This window comes from Amblyomma mixtum, chromosome 1 (genome assembly GCF_055824585.1).
Source record: "Amblyomma mixtum isolate Tamu chromosome 1, ASM5582458v1, whole genome shotgun sequence".
In the NCBI taxonomy this organism is placed as follows: Eukaryota; Metazoa; Arthropoda; class Arachnida; order Ixodida; family Ixodidae; genus Amblyomma; species Amblyomma mixtum.
The window spans coordinates 25,680,485-25,704,055 of NC_143012.1; the positions used below are offsets into that span (position 1 = coordinate 25,680,485).

At 48.5% G+C, this 23,571-nt stretch overlaps 1 protein-coding gene across 2 annotated transcripts in view; it reads right to left on the reverse strand.

Moving 5' to 3' along the window:
• Positions 1-13,406: 13,406 nt before the first annotated feature.
• LOC149365792 (mitogen-activated protein kinase kinase kinase 1-like) overlaps positions 13,407-23,571 on the reverse strand; it is an 89,843-nt gene continuing 79,678 nt past the window's right edge. For both annotated transcript variants that reach the window (XM_089546245.1, XM_089546238.1), the window contains exons 19-22: positions 22,652-22,783; positions 21,425-21,567; positions 19,984-20,115; positions 13,407-18,301 (exon numbers count right to left, since the gene is read on the reverse strand). In XM_089546245.1, the coding sequence (XP_089402371.1) occupies positions 18,128-18,301; positions 19,984-20,115; positions 21,425-21,567; positions 22,652-22,783 (581 nt within the window). In that variant the 3' untranslated portion in view covers positions 13,407-18,127. The remainder of the gene's footprint in view (positions 18,302-19,983; positions 20,116-21,424; positions 21,568-22,651; positions 22,784-23,571) is intronic.

Here is a 23,571-nt window from a genome sequence, read left to right on the forward strand (position 1 = left end):
TTCAAAGTTATGATTTGTTTTTCTGCTTTCCAGACTGAGCACGACCTGGAGTACGCGCCATGTGCGCCATTGCAGTTGATGCATTTTGGTGTACGTTCGCATCTTTCTTCTGTATGTGCGTCTTCTGCGCATGTGACACAAGTGGGTTTACCTCGGCAAGCCAACATGCTGTGTCCAAAGCGCTGGCACTTGAAACATCGTCTCGGATTTGGTATGTATGGGCGGACTTTACAATGGAGGTATGCGGCGTGGATGGAATCAGGGAGAGTTGTGCTATTGAAAGTTAGGACGATGTGTTTTGTCTTGATTTCAGCATTGTTTCTCCGGATGGTTATTCGTCGGGCTGCTATTACTCCTTGTTCAGCTAGTTCTTCTTCCATTTCCGCATCCGTACTCTGTAGGAGTTAATATTCAGATATGACGCCCTTTGAGTGGTTCAGGGTGCGGTGCGGGGTTACCTGTATGCTCATTTCTCCAAGATTCTGTAAAGACATCAGTTTCGTGCTCTGTTCTTTTGTGTTTATTTCTACAAGGAGATCTCCGGTTCGCTGCTTTTTAGAGCGCAGCTCTTTGGCGTCCGTTCCTGGGTTTCGCGTCGTCGTCGGCGTTGTCGTCGGCCTCGTAACCAGCTCCGCCCCCCTTTCATCCCCCCAGCGCTAGCAGCGACCGACTGATACCGCTGGATGCCGCTGACGCCGCTAGAGAGTCAAGATAACGTGACTGCATAGAACACCGTCGCCGCCATGCAGAAAGAGGAGGAAAGGGTCCCCCCCACCCCTGTTCTTGTGTGGCGGATAGGGTGCTCTTCAGTTGCCGACGCGCCGGTTATTTCACGTAGGCCCCGGCACGTCGACGAATACGTGACCACCTTCCCACGGCTAGACCTGGTTCTTAGCGCTGCGGAAGCGTGGGTATCATATTGTTTGTGTCGGCATCGGCGGCGTTGTCCCTGAAACCAACTCCGCAGCTGGGGTTGACTCACTATCGGCGTCAGCGGCATCAGTCAGTCGCTGCTATCACTTCCCTCCTCCCTTTATCGTGTTGTCCGCTTGCTGCGCGCGCTTCTGCCCCCATCGTTTGCCGCTGGGTGTACACGCCGCCCCCCTCCCCCCTCTTCCTGCGAAAAATAAAAAAAAAATTCTGTGATAGCGCATACATGTGTTGCTCGATTTCTTTGCCTCAATCTATCGAAAAGGTGAAACAGCTTATTTGCTGCGCTCAAATTTCGCATTAGGAAGTAACGTAATCGTCGGTAATTTTTTTTGCTTTGTAGTTTCTGCCTACACAGTTCTTTAGAGTGTTGGCGATCACAAATGCAGACAGGTTTGCTACAGGTTCATCTGCATTTGAGTGAACCATGAAAAACTTCGGAAACGTTTCTGGTTTCTGTGGCATCAATTTTTTCGCATCGGTGCGACTCCTTTTTGGGAGCCGATCAGATTTGTTTGCAAATTTTTCCATACGGCATGTACTGGCTAAGGGTTCCAGATACTTTGTCGCCTCTGATTCACCCTTATACACAGAGGAAGGTCCCGGGACTCCCCGCCTGGTAGACAGACGAGGAGCCCATCGGCCGAGGATTGACCATTTCCTCGACCGCCACCGTTCAAGGTTTCTTCCCTCCACCTTTCAACCTATCGCCACGGTACGGATGACAGCTTCGGTATGGGGGCTAAGGGTCCGTGGTGGCGCCAAGCACCAACACCTCGTTACACAAGGTGCCCTTGCGGGTGTTCCTTATTTATATCAATGATATTGTTACCGAGATAGACCCTGGAATAGTAGTTACTTTTTGCGGACGACTGTTGTACACAACGGTCAGGTCACCACACGATCAATAACTCCTTAACGCGAATCTTGGCATTATTCACACCTGGTGCGAAAAGTGGGAAATGGCTCAGAACATAAAAAAATGCTCTGTTCTTCGTGTTTCAAACAAGAAGCAAACATTAGCTCACACATATAATATTGGCGGGGACGTAATTAACTAAGTATCAGCTGTAAAATATCTAGGAGTCACAATAACATCAACTTTAACCTGGAACAAACATATTGATAACATATGTTGTACCGTACGTGAGGCTTTAAGGGGGATTGGAAGAAAATTGGCGACAGCCCCAACACAGGTGAAGCTCACTGCATACAAATCCATGGTTAAAACAAATATATATATATATAAGTTGGAAAAGGTACAGAGAATGGCCGTCCGTTTTATCTGCAACCGTTACCGACGAACAGATAGCGTAACACAGATGTTTAATCTCTTGGATCTTCAGACCCTCCAATCCAGACGCAAATAATACAGGCTTAAGTTCTTGTACCTCCTGTACAATAATAAGACCCAAATAAACAACACTCTCTACCTTACCCCTGCACCTCGAGCTAACACAAGCTTTAACCACGGGAAAATCTTACAAGAATACCGGGCTTGTATCGATTCATTTAAATATTCCTATTTTCCTACGACTGTGTCCGACTGGAATAGGCTGCCTCAGAATGTTTTTGATGCTCCTGACGAAGTGGAATTCATTGCTGCTTTGAAAAGTTTGCATGTATGACTTTTTTTCTTTGACTGTTTTGTATTTTTGGTATTATGTGTTTCCCACTCCTGCTTGGACTCCAGAAGGAGTCTGCAGTATTCCTAAATAAAAAAAAATACAAGGGACAGCTTTGCAAAGCTGTCCCGAACAGGGTTCGGTGTTTTGAGGTGGTGGCGAGATATGCGCCAGGAACTGCTTATGCGTCACGGAAAGTAAGCGGGCACTGCTTTTCAAGGAAGTGAAGCGTGGCTCGCATGGAGCGCTTTTTCACGCGAAGCCTCGCCCCGAGTGATAGGCATGTGGTCGTGCCGCCGAACTTGCACCGTCATGCGCTGAGGAAGCGGTCGCCCTAGCGCCCAGGCGAGAGTTGCTGGCCTATAGCTCGCAACTATCAAAAAACGCCAAACCCCGTTCGGGACAGCGTTGAAAAGATAAGCGAATGTCGCTGCTTGACCGGTCGTCTGGGGGCGCTGAAACTGCTTCCTTATCCCGTGGTTCTTATTGTATTTCGCGGCCTTTCTTTTAGGGCAAATAAAAGGCGCTGTATCAGTGGTACTTGGTTGCAAACACGGCAACCGGTTATTTTTCTACGGGATCTAAAATTCCTGTATTGACATTTCTTCCTGAAGGCAATAATTAAAAAGATAGCTAATTAGTTTGTGCTAATTCCGTTAGCATAATGAACAAATACTGCAGACTAGGACACGCGACTGGCAACAACCCTCAGTTGGTCTCACGGGGCTAGGACACTTCGTCTTTTTTAAAAGCTTGGTTACATTTAGCTGGGACACCCTGTATATATACACCACAAACCACGCAGATGGCGATGCGCAATAGCAACTGCGCATCAGAGAGGGAGAGAGAGAGAGACAGAGAGAGAGACTGTTGGCGAGGCGATGGAGAGCGCGCGGCGGCGGCGGCTCCGGCGTCAGCCCCGGCGCGCCAGCTGTGCGCCGTGTGACGTCACCCGCTCTTCGCGCATGCGCAGCTTGGCTTTTCCAGAGCTCCGCGAAATGGCTCAGCGTCTAGCGTAGTGTTGCTTTCGCAACAAAACATGGTGACATTTTGCTGGACCATGGTGCGTGTGATACATGAGAAGATAAGGAAGATAATAGCCAAAAGGCATATAAAAGCCAAAACTTTAGAACAGAGGCGCGCAACCAACGCGCCAAGAAGATCACTTTTTGCCGCTCCCTGTGATGAAAGCTGCCATGAAACCACGTTCAACCGTGTCTCGCTTTGACCGCGGCAATGACGATACCGGCTTTTCCGCCTCACGAGCTCGTTAGCTGTTTCGTGTTAAAAAAAAGTTGAACGCCTCGTCCTCTAAGTAAAGGGGTTCGCGAGCCATGGTCTCGCCCGACGAGCGACACACCCACAGTCAGCATTAAAGACACCGGTTTATTCCGGACCAAACCAACGCTTTCGACGGGGCACAGTTAACCGCGAACGTAGCGGCGGAGCAGAGCAAGCGATCTAGGCTCTCGAGAGCGCAATGCTCGGAATACAGCAACACGGGCGCCAAGACCTGAGCGCGACCAAAACAAGCACGCTGAGGCGCGAATGGGACAAAGCGACACAGTTAAAAGGGCCGCCGCGGTGGCTCAGCGGTTATGGTGCTCGGCTGCTGACCCAAAAGACGCGGGTTCGATCCCGGCCGCGGCGGCTGGAATTTCTTTGGAGGAGAAATTCTAGAGGCTCGTGTACTGTGCGATGTCAGTGCACGTTAAAGAACCCCAGGTGGTCGAAATTTCCGGAGCCCTCCACTACGGCGTCTCTCATAGCCTTAGTCGCTTTGGGACGTTAAACCCCATAAACCAAACCAAACTAAACCAACCACAGTTAAAAGGGGGGCTCGAAGCGGAATAAGAAACCAAGCTGCTCGCGGAGCAGCCACTCACGCCAAACAGCTGCTCCAACTTCCGAGACTCCGTTTCCATTTTCTTCCTTCCTGGCAAGGAGCCGCCCCGTCGCCCGTGTAGTACAACATCGCGGCGGTTCGTGCTGGCCGCCGAAAGCGTGACCGTGCACCAGTATAGCGCTTTCTCCAGAATCCCCCCCCCCCCCCCCCCCCGCTATCTTTAGCCGCCGTTATCAAGTCTGCGCACAGCGATCACAAGCCACACCTCGCCAGCAGCAGTTCTGTCATGCGCAGTTGCGCTGCCCCCGTGCGCATCTAGACAGATGAGTGAAAGACAGCGCGCGCAGTTTCAACTGATAAAAAGGGGACACAGAGCACCACAAAGCATAGAGCACTTGGGTCACCTCCTCGATGGCAATTACGCTCATCGAATAAGAAAGTGAAAGCGGTGCTTGAGGCCGAGCGTTCTTGATGAGCATTACAACCGCTGTATATACGAGCCGTTGAAGCAGTGGGGCTTTTATGAAGAGCAAGATAGCACGTGGCTGAGCAAGCGCTATGCTAAACCCGAGCGCGATCCGCTCCCGCGCGCCTCCAGTGCACACGCGCCCAATGGTCCCAACGCGACTGGCGTGCGTTGGCACCTGGCTAGCACCTGGCGCCCTCAGGGCGACCAGCGCATGCGCAGAGGTTTCCTACGGGAGCGGATCACGCTATGCAAATTCGAGACCGCCACAGCGCAGAGGCAGATGACCCTGAGGGCGCCAGGTGCTAGTCTCGCGTACGCCTGCCGCGTCGATCAGCTTGCGCACTGGCGGTGTGCGGCACGCGCTATGCGTTTATAAAAATGCTCTACTTAGTATACCTAGCCCGATCAGCGGTCGGATAGCGAGTGGGCGAGCAGGCCCTGGGGATGATCCACGCATTCGCAGTGGCTCCCCGCGGATCGTGCTATGCTAAATCTCTTTAATGGAGAGTTATAGCATAGAGCGATCCGCTATCGTGATCTGCTTCCGCAGGGCCCCATTGCGTACCCGCTGATTGGTCCCGACGCGGCTGGCGCTCATGCAGCTGACTACAGCTGACGGGCACGTGGCGCCACCTGACGACCTCAGGGCATTGTGCGCACGCGCAGTGGAGCCTCGTGGAAGCATATCACGGTGGCGGGTCACCGATCGCTCTACGGACTGTCAGTCTGCGACTCGATCTCAGCGACTGAGTTGCCTCCTAATCGACTTTTAAGGTGAAAGCCTTATATGGCTCATCAGCAACGAAAGCTAGCGTTGTTAACCGCAAAAGCGGTCATGAAAATTCCGTGTGACGTCACAATGCTCCCAGAACCAGAACCCAGCCGGAAGTGACGTCTTGATAGTGGAAATGAAAAGCTGGAAGCGATGTGGTGGCTTGGTTAAGGCGGCGCTTTATATATATGCGTATGTCGCGTGGCCTTTACTAATGGCCTTTGAGACATTATAGTGATAGTTACCAAGTAAACAAACAGTTAACTAATAGTCCACAATGACACACAAACGCTTTTGCATTTACATCATGTGAGTAGACTTAAATGCCGTACGCATTTTTTTTTTCCTAATGGACTCGATTGTCGCACATTTATCCTCATAGCCGGACATTCATGTACATAGTACGCCTGCACACAAGGCTCTCGCTACTGTACTCTCTGGCCAGCCTTTAAGCGGGTCCTTTACAGATGACAGATCAATCAAGCACAGCCTTTATAATAAAGGGTAGCATATTTGAAGCGTCCACCGTTAGTTGTGTCAGTGTGTTCAGAAGAGAGTGGATCAGTGGTGTTGCTTTAAATCCTGTGCTCTCTTAAAATACAGCATCTGCGTGTTTCACTTCCCTGAGAAAGAACAATCACTGCGCAGCAGGTTGGCGAATAAAAGAAAAAATGTTGGCACAGGATGGGATGAACTGCTGATGGAAGTTCATCAGATCCCAAAAAATTAAGAGGACCATCATGAAACCCGAGGCGAGAAAGCCGTGACTGGAGTTGCATATGTACTTTGATACTGTTGTGTCCCCTTATTGCTTTTGTGTGTGTGCGCCCCCGCATCCTCCTCCTAACGACCACTCGCATCCTCCTCCTAACGACCACTCGCATCCTCCTCCTAACGACCACTTGCCCCTCGTCGCACGCTGTCGCCAGATGCCCCCCCATGGTGCGCCCCCGCATCCTCCTCCTGTTTTGGGAAGCCACTCCCTCCCGTGGACGCTTCTCCGCTCCCCCCTTTCTTCGGGCGGCCAGTTCGGCTCCTGCCTCGGTCGACGCTGGTCGCACCCTCATCGGCTTTAAATAAACGAAGTCTTAAAGTACCGTGTGCGTCTTTCGCTGCATTCAACACAGCGACCGGACACGACAGTGGCGACGAGAAAGTGGATTCGACCCGCGCTACGCAACGCTATTGACAAGCCATGGCTACGCGAGGGTTTCCCAATCAGATACCAGAGTTCAACGGCTCATCGTGGTCATCGTGGGTTGGACGCCTTCAGTTCTACTTTGAAGCTAACAACATCACAGACCCAGCCTTGAAGAGGGCCAACCTGCTGACGCTGTGCGGGGAGCAGACCTACGATACTGTCTGCGCCCTTATTCAGCCAAGCACACCAGCGGCAGTGTCTTACGACGACATCGTAAAAGCGCTGCAAAAGCACTACGACCCAAGGCCATCCGAGGTCTACAGCCGGGCTCGCTTCCAACGACGAGATCAACTGGGAGGAGAAACTGTGAGCGCCTACGTAGCCGCGCTCAAGAAGCTCGCTGCCGACTGCAATTTTGGAACGCTGTCGACAACAGCTACCGGGCAGGAGGGAGACGCAGCTTCTTCTGCTAACACCACCATGCTTCCCTTGGACGTGATGTTACGCGACAGATTTGTGTGCGGACTGAGTGACGAGTCACTGCAGCAGCGCCTGTTCGCTGAGAAGGACCTCACATTCAGCAAAGCTTACGACATCGCCGTTCGAGCGGAGAGCGCCGGTCACCAGCAGAGAGGGATTCGCCGGAACACCGAGCCGGTACACCAGACAAGCAACCAGGTGCGCAAGCCTTCTGTTGTTGTAAAATCGGTCAAAAAGGCACAACGCTGCTGGCGGTGTGACGACCAACACAACCCCCAGGGATGTCGATTCCAGTCAGCCACGTGTAATTTTTGCCACAAGCGAGGGCATATCGAAAGAGCATGCATTACGAAACGGAGACTTGCCAAGATAAAGTCACCTTCCCAGCCTAATCACAGCGTCAACGCCTCAGAGAATACGCCGCTATCTGATCTCCATGGAACAACATCAGCAACACCATCTGTGTTGTACGACCTGAACACCATGAATTTCGGCACGCGACCGAAGATTTTTACAGAAGTAAGCGTACATCACCAGCTGATTAAGTTCGAGGTGGACTCCGGCGCAGCCTGTACTCTGATCAGTGAGGACACGTTCCGAACTTCATGGCCATCTGACGCACCCGCCCTGCAACAAGACGACACGCACCTGCGAACGTGGTCAGGACAGAATCTGCCACTATTGGGCTCTGCCAACGTGCAGGTTAACTACAACGGCCAGACCCATACGCTACCTCTGCTTGTTGTGAAGGGCACAGGATCAAGCCTTCTAGGGAGAAACTGGTTTTCTCCACTAGGCGTGATGATATGCGGCATACACCAGACGCCGAGCCAGAACATGGTTGAGCAACTGCAAGAGAAATACGAAAGAGTATTCTCGGAAGAGATTCCAGGAAACGAAGGGCCCCCGGTCACACTGGAGTTGTTGGACAACGCGCAACCCAAATTTCTGAAGGCCAGGCCGGTGCCGTTTGCTCTCCGAGATTCAGTTGAAAAAGAGTTGGACAAACTGGAGCAGCAAGGTGTCATCGAGCCGACGCAGCATTCAGAATGGGCCACACCACTTGTCGTAGTTCGCAAGAAGAACGGAACCATACGCCTCTGCGGAGACTACCGGAGCACCGTCAATCTTGCGACTAAAGCGTCCTCTTACCCGCTACCGACACCTGAAGAAGTATTCAGTGTACTACGTGGCGCAAGAGTCTTCAGCACATTGGACCTCACCCAGGCGTATCAGCAGCTGAAGGTGAGCGAGTCAACTGCTGAATTATTGGCAATTAACACACTGAAAGGCTTGTACAAAGTCAAGCGACTGCCTTTTGGCGTAGCTGCAGCCCCGGCCATATTTCAAAAATTCATGGAGACAGTGCTTCAGGGCATCCCAGGAGTTTGTGTCTACCTTGACGATGTCATCATCAGTGGCACTTCCACTGAAGAGCATGCAGTGCACCTAGAGCTCGTTCTCGAAAGGCTAGCAAACGCTAATTTGTGCATAAGCAAATCGAAGTGCTGTTTTGCGGTGCCAGAGGTGCAATTTCTGGGACACCGAATTGATGCGGAAGGCATTCACCCTACCGAGGACAAAGTGCGAGCGATCACAGAAGCACGAGCTCCAACAAACAAGCAGGAGCTACAGGCTTTTCTCGGACTCTTGACGTTCTACGACCGGTTCTTGGAACAAAGAGCTACCGTGGCCAACGACTTATACCAACTCCTTCGGAAAGATGTGACATGGACATGGTCGCCACGCCATCAGCAGTCATTCGATGCCCTGAAAGACCTGATTCGAAGATGTACAGTCCTCCGCCACTACGACGAAAGGAAGCCTCTGCTTTTGGCTTGCGACGCATCACCGTACGGAGTCGGCGCGGTTCTATCGCAAACTGACGAGCAAGGAAGGGAAGCTCCCATCGCCTTCGCCTCACGTACGTTGTCGCAAGCAGAACGCAACTACGCGCAACTTGACAAAGAAGGGCTAGCCATCGTCTACGCGGCGACACATTTTCACCAGTACATTGCCGGCCGGAAGGTGACCTTTATAACCGACCACCGACCGCTATTGGGCATTCTGGGACCACAAAGGCCTATGCCACCAACTTTGTCTCCGCGAATGACACGTTGGTGCATCAAACTCTCAGCGTATACGACTACGCTCTGGTCTACCGCAATGGGAGTAAACATCAAAACGCCGATGCGCTAAGCCGTCTGCCACTAGACGCAACTGTTGACGAACCATTTCCACCAGGAGACGTTCTGATGTTCGAAGCACTGCCAGAACCTCCGCTTACAGCAGGCACAGTTGCAGCATCTACGCAGAAGTGCGCAGCTCTCCGGCTAGTTTACACAGCTGTTCAACAAGGCAACGTGCATAAACTCAAAGGGGACAACTTCGACGCTTACCGCAGGCGAGCTACAGAGTTGAGCACCCATCGCGGCTGCATCATATTTGGGTCCCGAGTTGTGATGCCGAGAGAACTACGCGCACAAGCTATGTCTCTCATCCACGCCGGACATCGGGGCATCGTTGCAATGAAAAAGTGTGCCAGAAGCTACATGTGGTGGCCTGGCATTGACAACGACATCGAAACAGTGGTGCGAGAATGCAAGCCTTGCCAGAGCAGCCGGAGCGCCCCGCCGAAAGCTCCTGTCCCAGAATGGGAAAAGCCAGACACACCATGGCACACACTGCACATTGATTTTGCAGGACCAATTGAGGGCTGCACTTTCCTTGTGGTCGTAGATGCCTACACAAAGTGGCTTGAGATAAGGCAAATGGGACAGACGACTTCGGCAGCAGTCATTGACAACCTCCGATCACTATTTGCAACGTTCGGCCTGCCGCGCAAGGTAGTGTCGGACAACGGAACACCGTTTGTGTCTGCGGAGATCCTCAAGTTTTATCGCGACAACGGGATCTCATCAGTTACATCGGCCCCCTACCACCCAGCGACAAACGGACAAGCCGAGCGCTACGTAGCCGAGCTAAAACGCGCCCTTGAAAGAGATCAGACAGGCTCGCTGCAGCGCCGCCTTGCGCGCTTTCTCTTCAAGCAGCACACGACGGTTCAGAGCACAACAGGCGAGACCCCCTCGAAAATGATGTTCGAGCGTGAAATGCGAACCCAGCTCACAGCCATCCTCCCCGAGCCAAAGGCAGAGACGTTCCGGGAAGAAAAAGCAATTCCGCGCTGCGGCACGCTTAATGAGGGGCAGCGCGTCCTCGCCCGACAGCTTCTGAAAAAGCCACGCTGGGAGGAAGCTACAATTGTCAGACGCATAGGCCTGCGCTCTTGGCTCGTCAACATACATGACACAGTAGCACGCCGACATCTCAACCAGCTGCGTAGATTTACGACGCCGTCTGAGAGCTGTCCGCCAGCGGAGAGAACACGTGCACCATCTTCCCACATAGCCTGGCACCTCTTCCCGGAAGAAGAGACTTCGCCCAGGACAGACCTAGGAGACACAGCGAACAACAGCCAGCCTACAAGTGTTTCTCCCCCGAGCGCACAAAGCCAGCGCGCCTCCACGCGTGAGCGCCGACCCCCTGCACGATACCAGGCAACTTTCTAAGGGGGAAGGAAGTGTTGTGTCCCCTTATTGCTTTTGTGTGTGTGCGCCCCCGCATCCTCCTCCTAACGACCACTCGCATCCTCCTCCTAACGACCACTCGCATCCTCCTCCTAACGACCACTTGCCCCTCGTCGCACGCTGTCGCCAGATGCCCCCCCCCCCCCCATGGTGCGCCCCCGCATCCTCCTCCTGTTTTGGGAAGCCACTCCCTCCCGTGGACGCTTCTCCGCTCCCCCCTTTCTTCGGGCGGCCAGTTCGGCTCCTGCCTCGGTCGACGCTGGTCGCACCCTCATCGGCTTTAAATAAACGAAGTCTTAAAGTACCGTGTGCGTCTTTCGCTGCATTCAACACAGCGACCGGACACGACAGATACGTTTTCTCTAATGAATGCTTTTTAAGGCGAGACTTCACACATGCAAGATTTTCTCAAGGGCGAAGGTGGGCAGCCCCCTAGCTAGGCGGGTGAGGAGGTAGACGGTGTTTCTGGAGGACAGCCGGCTTTTGCACTGCCTCTTTGAAGTCGATTTCACCATAGATTTTTCGTTCCGTTGCTGCGTTCGTTTCTATTTGGTGGAGGCCTTGTGGAGCAGGGAGGTACACTCTAAACAGAACAGAGTAAAAAAGGGGTAAGCTGTACCCTAGTGCACTCCCTTTACTCTAAATAGAAAGGAGTAGAAAGGGAGTAAACTTCTCTAGCACACTCCATTTTACAAATGGGAGTGTGCTAGAGGCTTACTCCCTTTTACTCCCATATAGGCAAATTGGTGTTTAGAGTGTAGGTGGCACTTCTGGAGAGTGGAGGCTTCACACAGATGATGCCAGATTTTTTGCCAAGAGTTCACTGGTACTGCTATAGCAATAAAAAGCTCATGGAAAGATGTGGGGGCAGGAACGTCCTTAACTGCCTGCACTCGCAGGTGCCTTGTGGAGTGATGCAGTGAGGGAGCAGGTAGATGCTTTCCACGATGACGGCATAGTTCAGTGGCTTTAACGCGAGGCTGTTCTTGTCAAGGCCCCAAAACACAGGTGAAGGTGCTCTTTGTGCTCAGTTAGTCGATTTTGCACTGGGCATCAAGATGCTGCCCATGTACTGAAAAGCAAATAGCAGCCAGCAGGCGACCTCACTCAAGGATTTGTGGAATGTGTGTGCTCTTTTCAAGCTGCACAGCACGTGGGCAAGCTCAAGAAATGGCCAAAAAGAGGTTGCTCTAGACATCTTGGAAATGGTGCTAGACTTGACCAGAATTTAGGGGTGAGTGGTCATCAATTCCATCTTGTATATTTTATTTCCAGTGAGAGCAGCACCACAGTTGTGGGTGCCACATTGTTGAGAGCACAATAACTGTTGCAAGGCAGCTAGTCGCCCGTGATGACCACTTAAAAAAAATAGTCGACAGAGACATTTACATGTGAGAAGGTGTAAGCCTGTCCACTCACTTAGTGAATGCAGTCACCGCATGCTGTGGCGTGATGTAACCCGATACCATGCAGCTGGCAATTCTACCTCTGCATGGCTCTACGTAGCCACTGCCGTATTTCTTCTGACCTGTGCGCTAACTTCGTGAAGGCAGTCACCACCGTACTGCAGCCCGTATTCTGCCTTAGGTGGAGACGCGATATCTAATGGGTCAATGCCCATATATGCAGAATTGGTCTTTCTCTACTTAACATTCGTAGATCCCTGGGAGTCCTCATACCACTGCTGGTGCTGTGGTGCAGCAGTTACGCGGTGCGCCACTGCCCTCGGATGGCACAAGCTGCCACCGGTGGGACTTGTGCGATCCAGGTTGTCACAACCTCACATGACCAATCATTCATTAAAATAACTGCCACCTGCCAGGCAGCATGAGGAAGCCATCTTTTATGGGTACCATAGAGTGTTATCACACACACACAGACAGGTTTTTGCTCAACGGGGCAAGTAAGGCTGCGCCTTAAAAGCTTCTGGAAGGCCAAATCATACAGAGCTGGTGCGAGTCTTCTTGATCACAGTGAACAAACTCACCCGACAAGCCCAATATGCCTGCCAACAAGTTTGCCCATCAAGCCAAGTCTGCCCAACAAGCCGTTTGTTGCTCTGTATCTTGGGGCTTTGCAAAGAGGATGATTTTGCCAGAATATTTTCATAGCATGAGGTGGATCGACTGCGCAGATGCCAGAGAAGGTTAACTTGCAATTCCACAAACGAGCTACAAATGCTTGCATCAAGGCAGAAGTAGTTGAAGGAATTCTATATTTCAAGGTAGCGTTTCATTTGGGGAATTTTCCCTATTTCAGAGGTGCTGAAGGATAAAATTTTTAGAAAGAGAAATTCTTGGAGTTTTGGAGAATTTTAGGGATCAAAATTCTCACTTTTTCTGCATTAAGTGTTGCAGCTGCTACAGGCAAAATTGCCTGCAACAGTGATTTTTTGGTATAACTTGGGGAATTTTTCAGCTACCACATGGAACACCGCCGGTAGTGGCTGTGAAAACTGCTATGCTGCTGGCCACATGCGGCAATGCATTTCATTAGCGCAGAACGTAAATTCGCCCTGCACCATATGTAGCGCGGAGAAAAAGACAGATAATGAACGACTTTTAAAATGCTTTCGAATTTTAATTGGCACACACGTTTCAAACACGTTATGCCCCTCAATATAGCGAGAGCAGTGTAAAGTATGCAACATTGTATAAAGGCTAAAATATGTGCATGCATAGTATAAAAAAAAAAGGCATAAAGAATCAACAAATGCAATTGAGTTATATAAAAATACTGCTTCACGATCACACTTCATGGCAGACGACGGACATAAGGCACTGTCAATGATTTTCAGGTACTAATCTCTTGGAGGGGGAGAAAAAAAAAAGACACAAAGAAACCACCACTTCTTGGAAAGGAAAAAAAAAAAAAGTCACCGTTTTCCACAAGTTGCCACAGCGTACTAGTTGCACCCACACAAAATAAATGCGCTTTCTGCATTTCTTTTTTTCTTCCAGGGCGACCAACATGTGTTTGTGGTCATTCTAAAAGAACTCAACCTGCATGATCAGACATTATAGACTTTTAACAGAGTGTAGACAGTCACCGCAGCCAGCAGCCACCAATGTTCATGCGCAGGTTCATTCGCAATGTTCATGCACATGCTCATGCACCGATTGGCCAGGAGCAGGCGCCTGGCGCCACCTATGTGTGCAGATTGGCAACTGCTGGCCGCGGTAAGCGGTTGAGGAAACAATATGCTATGCTAAAGGTATCTTGTGTATCGCACACAGACATGCAGTTGACAACAGCAAGAATGAATAAAAATTTGATGAACCAATCCTCGATAGACAAAGTGAATCGCTCTTTTAATCTGCACTGCTGCATTTTACACACAGGCTTTCTTCAGAGTCTCAGATTTCCATCGACTTTTTCACTATACTTTTTAAACAATTTCCCTCTTGCCCTAACCAACTACAACAGCCTGTCAAAAAGAAGACATGGAAACACCAAGTGCAGTTTGCTGTGTGCGTCAGTTACGCTAGTGCTATGTTTTTTTTTCCAAGGTGGCACAAAAGAAAAAATCATCACAGGGTGATTGCATTACATAACTACTACTATAAGACACAAAGGTCTCTTGAAATGATGCTTCCAATGAATGAATGAAAAAAAAAAAGGTGAATGTGATGTGTCCAAAACAACATTACACAGTAAAAACAGCCTTGTGCTGTCAACACTACCCATTTTAAACATAAATCTTGTTACAAAGAAAAGAAACAAACTGATGACAAATCACTAAAAAGGACAAACAAATTTTACCCGATTGCGGGTCAGGTTACTTAAATAACTAATTGCATTAAAATCACTGGGTGATTTGTAGGGAAAAAAAAACGGAGAAATTGATAAATATGTGAAAAGAATACACAAGTGCTGCATCTTAGAGTTGCTTTGGAGAAATCTTTTTTTTTTCTTTATTTTGGTCCCAAGTTTAATATGGCCCCAGGAGTTTCACCCCAAACCCCCCAAAAAACACCATGTACAAAGGCACATGCACTAGCGAGCTGTTCTTTTTTTTTTCTTCTTTTAAAGAATGCTGCTCTTTGACAGAGTTTACTGCAAGACTGCAGCTTTAAACAAAAGCTAGAGCTAAATTTTGTACATGTGTCATCTGCCACGTGTCCAACTGTAGTGCATGAGATGCCATTATATGGTGCTTGGTGCATGAGCAAACCTAGAGGTACGAACACCTAAATATAATGACCCTTCACATGTGGCGCAATGCATCATTTTTTTTGCCAAAGGACCACTTGTGAGCAAAATAAATAAATAGATGAACAACACACAAACCGGTTGGCAGCCCATGACAAAATCTTTTGCTGGTTCCTTTGGTGAAGGCGAATAAAAATAAAACGATACAATGTGAGAACAAAAAAAGGTTTCAAATGACACAAAAAGGTATGACACGTATGAGATGACAGCAATGCAATGTGATGACAATGGTTTCGGAACCAGTGCATGACCAGCAATATGAGAGAAAGGTTCAATTACCTGAACAAGTAATGTACGTGCAACATGCCTCTTTTCTGCGTTTTTGTTTTCGCACTTATACCTACAACTGACATTTCATTCAAGGCATTTGTACGTTTGTGTCACAAACAAAATGTGATGCATGTGACAACATTTTTGAAACAGTGGAAGTGACCAGCACAACATGGCAAAATTTCCTCGAAAAACAAAAACAGAAGGCTTCAACAACAGCCTCTTCAAGTTTCACCAACTACGACCTCAGTCGTTTCATTTTCTACGCTAAAGAATGAGAGCTCCATGCATCACAAAATAATAAAAAAATTCTGCCAACGTGTACAATCACAAGTCGTGCAAACCCCTGTGACAGGTAATGGCAAAATATATAGATATATGTATTACGAGAATGGCAACCTGCACGAAATGCACCAAATTCACACAAAAGTAGTGTGTGTATGACCAATAATAATAGTGCCGTAGGCAAGCTTGTACATGCAAGCATATTCCGAAGTGTTGTCCCCATCGCGGTGGGTGCGTGACAAGAAAACGGCTGCACACGCATCGCTGCCCCGGCAAATTGCACAATTCAAGGCAGAAAAGAACCGGCAGCAAATGCTCTTTTGTGCTTTTGAGATACCTACATCCTGACTGACCGAGCACAGTTCACACCCGTGCTCGAATTTGACACAACTCGAATGCAGCCGGTTAAAGAATGTGAAAACGGTCAGCCTGTTGTGAAGAAACGGTGCTACTGAAATGACCTTCTCGCAACCCGCTCAAAGTGGACCCTGATGCAAGAAGTTCACTGCCCTTTTGCACTTGATGATGCTAGACATCAACCCCAATAGACACTGAAACTCCCTTGAACATCCTGCGGACGTTCTGGATGTCCTGCGGACATTTTGGACGTCCTCCGGACGGTTTGGATGTCCTGCGGACATTTTGGACGTCCTGCGGACGTTTTGGACGTCCTCTGGATGTCCAGTGGCGTTTCAGTGTTCATTGGGAACACAAACCAATTACAACCATGACAAAGGTAAAGGCTTTATGTGCAGTTTTACAAGCCGCAGCTGTACCATTAACTGATACTTCGAAAGGAATGCTCCACAAACGTTCGCATTGTGTTTCCGTCTAACGAAGAAGAAAACAATGTGTGGTGGCAAGTGCACAAACCAACGAACCGAGTCCCCCCCCCCCTTTTTTTATCTGACAAAATACAGGTTTTTCTTCCGTTTTCCACTTCCAAGCACCAGATACAAATGCCCGCACTGCAAAGTCCGGACAGTGCTGTTGGTGCAAGGCTACTTAGCTGCTGCTCTCAAGACCCTCAGCACATACAATATATGTGGTCCCCAGCAGCAATAAACAAAAACTAAAGTGAAAGGTTTAAAAAAAACTTCCCGTCGCTGCGCCACAAGTCGGAATACCGAGACAGTGACAGCAACGGCAAAAACTGAACACTTGCAAACTAGGACGCATGACAATACACGCGACATTAAGTACACTTCTCTTTCTTCTTTTTTTTTGTCTTTTTCCCTTTTTCTCTCACAAGGATATATCTTTTGGCACACACTTTGATAGATAACAAGTATGTCGTAGGCAGGACTGAAAACATTTCACAACTTCTTTCCAACCTCCCTTCTTGACTCCTCGCTTAATTAAACTCAACGTTACTCTGAAATTTTAAAAATCCGATGGTGGGGGTCGACAATGATTTTTGAAGAGAGGCTTCTCCCACGACAGGGCCCAGCAAAGAACACACGTTTTGCACTGACCTATGCAACTTCAGCTGATTTATATTTTCCCATCGGCAAACTAAACTCGTACAACGTGAACACTGCAGCGCATTTTGAGGCAAAAACTCCTTGCAGTGCTGTGGCTGCATTCAGTCCTGCCGTGCATTTTTCAGAGAGCTTACACAAGGATATGCAAAGGAGAGAGGGAAGAAAAACAGCACAAGTTACGTTGAGGTAGAGAAGAAAAAAAAAAAACGGACTGACAGACAGAGGGGAAAAAATACAATAAAGCAGTGCACGCAGCTGTGTTGTGTTGAGACTCTCTTGCCAATGCAACCAAAACAGAAACAAAACATCCCGTTTCATCTCTGTTTTGTCTGAGGTAAAGAAAAACCCGATGCAGTGAGAAGAACCCAACCACCAACACGCTGTTGCAGTGCTTTTGCACTAACCGCAACTGACCCCCGAGTGACAGGACACACAAAGCCGGTGGAGAGAGCGACAGCACACACAATATATGTGACCACGTTAAGGGCTCGACAGTTTCGCGAAACAGACGCAAACTAGAGTGCGTGGTTTGTCCCAGGGTCTTGGTGTGCTACGACAGACACCCAAGGTGTGTGACAGTGCGTGACGCAATAAGCCTCGCAAAGCAGTTGTTTGCTAAAGCGCAGAACTGACATACAGTTCTTTTCAAAAGCGCCAGGATCGCCTTCTCAAGGTGAACAGTGGAGGTTCTGAGTGGCACTTAGAGGCCCAGGTGGTTCAGATTGTGAGAGCTGTCTTCACTGTGTACTGGAAGCATCACCATACAGCCTGGGACTTCTTCAAAAGTACTGCGCCTACGGTCAGTGAGGCAAAGGCGTGTCATTAGACGAAAATCAATGAAATGACTCACAGCGAAAGTTTAGCAAGGCACACTGGACGACAGACATTCACGGGGAAAACGGAGGTCACACGGGAATTGCGACGCTACTAAAATGCAGTCACTCGGGGTCAGTTGTGGCAAGGCACGCATTGGACCTCCAAAACAAAACCCAGCGGTCTTGATGCAGTCGCCGCAAGGGGTCCTCACGGTTCCTGGATGGTCGAGTGGAGGCCGGCTTCCTTGAAGGCGGGGTGGGAGAGCAAGTCGGAGGCTGGCGGACGGTCCTCGGAGCGAAGCTGGAGGCACTGCAGAGCCAAGTGCTGTGTCCTGAGGCTCAGCACCTTGGGGACCGGCGGCGGAGACTGGGCACACGAGATCTGCGCAAGACCCATTCGTGACTAACCGTCAGCTTTCGTCTGGCTGCACGGCCCACGTCCACTTTGCAACTGCTCTTGAGGCCAATGGTCACGTACGGTATTACAGGAACACAAAGGACAACTCCAAGTACTGTAGTTACGCATATAATTTGTGCACTTTTTTTCTTTAACCCTTTGAAGGTTTTTGCCGTATATGTACGGCGGCGGTTTTCTGTCCCGCAAGGTCTTTGCCGTACGGGTACGGTTTCGATCTTCCGTTTGAAATTTTGCGCCAAAAGAACAATGCGTGCTCACTGGGGGGTGCTGCCACTTCTTTGGACTTACAAGAAGTGTTTGAATTTTGTGCTGCCTTCTTACGGAGATAAGCAGAACTTATGTCTAGCTTTAGCGCGGCGGCACAGACTGCGGCAACACCCCTTTTGTAGTTTTGGTTTCGCCGCGTGATCGCAACGGGGTCGCGCGAAATTTGAGTTTTCTTTTTGTCAGCACTATCTTGCAGGGGCTGCCGAAGTTGATTTCTATCTTTATTGGCGCTGCTCTTGGCTTGCTTATCACCGTTGCTCACGAGGTATTCTCGCTCTCTGAGGCAAAGCGCCTATGCGGTTTTGATACCGCCGCGGGATCGCAACGGAGTCGCGCGAAACGTGTTTTCTCTTTTTGGGCACTCTCTTGCAGAGGCGGCGAAAGTTGATTTCTATCTTTATTGGTGCTGCTCTTAGCTTGTTTATCACCGTCGCTCGTGAAATTCTATTGAACATTTTCCAGTTGTGAGTGATGCTGTCACCAAAGTACTGTTCCTAATTTTTTTTACTATTTATTCTCGATTATATACATTTTGTAGATTCAAGATCCGCAATAAAGTAATTTGACCCCCTGGGAAAGTTTTCTTCAAAATAATTCGACCCTCAAAGGGTTAAAGCTACAAAAAGGGGGCATGCAAATTACACAAAGATTTTGTGAACACGTCCCAAGAAAACACTAGAAATGTCATGGTACACAATATATACAGTAATATGCCGCCTATAAGTTACCCCCTCAACTCGCATCCTCATTGACCAAAAAAAAAATATACAGCTAATATCAGACAGATTCCATTTTGTACTTAATTTTTTAGGGATGTGCGAACATTTAAGGCTTCGAAAGAGCATGTCAAAAACTCAAACGTGGGGTGCCTTTGCTGGGAGCTCTGTTCTCCAAGTATCTTCAGACCACAGCAGCATTTGTGTCATCACGAGGAACAGAGACAAGATAACAGTTTTCCACATCGTACAGAAAATGCGCCACACCAGTCACATTGCTAATCTGGCAGACGCTTAAGACCTAGGGCATTATGACAAGTGAATGCGGTACACATTAATTTCTGGTGCGTAGTAAGCCACTGCAGACTAAGTGGTCAAGCAATGCATTATATATTAATTTCAATGGCAGCTAAATTGGGCAGCTGTCATGAGTTTCTAATTTTCAAGTTTTCATTTGCTCCAAACCACTATTATAGACATGTCAATGTTCCTCAATACAATGAAAATTTAACTTGTTTCATTGAGATTTGAGTGCAATGTCCCTGTCAAACCTTGGCTTAAGAGTGGCCCATCGTGTCTTGATAGGCAGACAAGACGCTTAGGAAAGCAGGCCCGATCTCTGCCTACACACATGTGACAAATCCGCATTAGGGGAACCCTCACCCGGTATATGAGTGCCAGGTGATTGAGTACTTTGCAGTCCTCCCAAGGGTGTGCGTTGGTGGCCATCTCAATCAGGACACAGCCGACACTCCAGATGTCACAGGACCGTCCGTAATTCTCCCCTCGCAACACCTGCGCCAACAAGGACCAAAGTGATGTCAACCATCCCTGAATGCATTAAAGGTGACATCAACCATCCCTGAATGCACTAAAAGTGCCATCGACCATTCCTGAATGCGTTAAAAGCGGTGTCAACCATCCCTGAATGCGTTAAAAGCGGTGTCAACCACCCCTGATTGCGTTAAAAGCAACGTCAACAATCCCTGAACGCGTTACAAGTGATGTCAACCATCCCTGAATGCGTTAAAAGTGACATCGACCATTCCTGAATGCGTTAGTTGTGTCAAGCCCCCCATATGCCGATGTGTGACAGAGAGTGGAGTTAGAATTAAGATGGCTACCTATGCAGCGAGACCAAATTGGACAATAAAATCTCGAAATAAGATAACTGGAGTGAATTTGCAAGTGAAATTGAAACAACAATAAGAGCACTAGTACCTGCCAAATAACTAGAAAAGTAAAGTTTGCACCGAACCCTTTGGCCAGCACTAAACGGCAGTAAAACTAACGCATCAAAAAGAAAGGTACACTGTCACATGTCGAGCTCAATAAACAAGCAGTCGATGCATGAAGAACTTAAAAGGCAAGCTGCTCAATGCTTCAGTGTTTAAACCTTGCCCCCCTCGATAAACCAATTTGATGGCACTACAGCTAAACAGGCATTGTGGGTGCTTACCGAGTAAAACCCATCATTTCCACTGTTTACATTAACATACAGTAGACTCCCTTTAAGACAAACTTGAAGTGACCAGAAAATTTGCTTGCCTTATCGGAAGTGCCCCTAAAAAAGATATGCGAGCATGCTAGGTGTGCCAAAATGTATGTTGCATAAAATCATAGAATAAAACAACCTCTCAGAGAAACGATAAGGGCAAATAGAATGTTGATTGCACAATGCATGAAGCAAGCTCAAGACCGACAGCATGAAACGAGCTCGCATTATAGTACTTCCACACCCCAAGTCAATGAGCAGATGTACTTTGCACACACCAAGCCCTATGGGAGACACTGTTCACCTTACCCAAGAATCTTAACCGAACCGAGAAGTCTTAACCGAGTTGTTCTTAACAGAAGTCTATTGTACAGAAATGGAACAGTACACTGCAGTTACCCCTGACAGACCCCAAAACATTTCTAGAAAATGTTACGGCCATCACAGCAAAACCACAATCTGACACTGTAGCTATGCCTTTGCTGCAACAGAAAAATAAGTTAAAAACACTGACAGTGCAAGTGCAAAAGGAAAACATCACAGGTGTGGCAATGTTATGGAGTACACGCCAGAAAGGTAAAGGGGGCAGAAGGAGAGACAGTGGCTCACCTCAGGAGCCATGAAGGCAATGGTGCCCAGAAGCTGACCCTGAAATTCCCCAGCCAGGGTTGACTTGCTCTGAAGGCGACTGGCTGACCCAAAGTCGGCAATCTTCAGCTGCCGTCCTGTGCTGTCCACAAGAAGGTTGGCACCTGGAAAGGGAATTTTTTTCTTTCTTTCAAGCACATCGCGCAACACAAAACAGTTGAGAATTCCTGTACTCTCTGAACCCTTATGGACAGCGATGATAAAGTGGGCAACTCCTCATCCCGGATGAATGATTAAGCCAATACACCAAGGTAGCTCTGCCACTAAGGTGTTATGCCACTCAGCACGAGATTCTGAATTGCCTACTTGGTTGAAGTAACCACACTCTGAAAGCGATGAAATACAAAAAACAATCACATACTAAGGATTTAGTTGATGTTACGGAGCATAAGAGCTTCTTTAAATCAAGCCACAGACAATATGCTGTAGCCAGAGGCTATAACCTTTCACCATGCATCCACTATGACTTCCACTATGGCACTACAGCTTCATGGGATGGCAGTATACCGTATTCACTCGCATAATCTGCGCACTTTTTTCTTTAAATAAAGGCTTCAAGAAGGAGTGCACAAATTACACGACGATTTTGCGAACATGTCTTAAAAAATGCTAAAAAGGTCATAATGCACAATATATACTGTATATTGCTGTCTATACATCGATCCCTCAACTAGCACCCTCGCAGGCCAAATGAAGAAGCTGACTCCAAGATAAGACAAATACCCTCTCCCACCCCACCACACGTTATGTTGTTCCCCGTGGGACAGCATAATAGCGCGTGCGCAGCTCAAAGCAATAAATGTGCAATGATACAGTCATGAAGCTAACAGTTGGAGGAAAACAGAGATAAAAGGCGACAAAACAATGCCTTCGTGTGCAGCCTGGCTGACTAGCGGCAAAACAAACAGCAAATAGTTCGGCAGATTCAAATTCAGGTGCGTGCTGGAGGTTACTAAGAGTTTCCTAATGCAACTGTTTCTCCAAGAAAGCAACCGCCAGCGGGAAGGAGCCGGGTGAACGGTGTGGAATTTGTCCCCTCGTCACTTACACCTTTCGCAGCTGCACATGGCAGAGTCTATCGATCGATCGACTGATCGATGAAGGAAACCTTATTAGCACACCTTCACAAAATGTTAACACAAAGCGAGTAATGTCCAGCCCATTCTACTTCTGGCAAAGAGCCCCCACCTTTGAGATCCCTGTGCAGAATGTGATTCTCATGCAGGTACGCCAGGCCACTGAGTGCCTGGTACGTGTAGCGCAGGATCATGGCCTCTGGGAACGGCCCGTACCGGTCCAGCAAGGAAGCCACCGAGCCACCTGGACATTCGAAACGGAACCAGTCAGCAGGTCAAGGAGCAAGCACGCCCGGTCATAAAGTGGTACTTGCAACTCTTTTAGTGGCGTTCTCACCGCCTCTGTTGCAAAACAAAGGCTGTGCTAGGCCTCAACAACAATTGTTCCACAAATGGCTCTAAATCAGGAGTGTGCGTATGTCAACTTTTCAGTTGTCAATTAAGTTTAACATTTTAGAATAGTTTCAAACATGAATATAGGCGGTTTAAATTAAGAACAAACGCTTCTTCACAAAACAGCTGTGAAGAAAAATGGAGTTATTATTGAGGCCTATCAACCATTACATACTGAAGGGGAAATCATGCAGTAGTAATATTCAGAAAATGTTTAGATGACTTAGTCAGTAGCATGGGCGCAATTCTCTGAACAACACAACTGTATTCAATGACAGAAATCAAACATGGGAGAATCTCGATGATAAGAATCCCATGGGGTTGTGACAAAAATTTGACTTAACCGAAACGAACAAAATCCACATGCAGAGGCATGGGAAATGCAATCACGCAGATCTGTTCATGGCTGACGGTCGGCATGCTGTAACATAATGCAAAGATGTGCCATGTGGTGCTGCTGCATGTAGTTTTGCAATCTGTTAAATGAGTTGAGACACCAAATTTTTGGATGCATGTTTTTTCTTTGGAGTGATGCACTGGACAATCGCACACAACGGTCAACACGTGTCAGTTGAGTAATTTATCACTGATTATTTTCATGTAACGTTTCGGTTTCAAAAGCTGACAGTTGCAATGTCA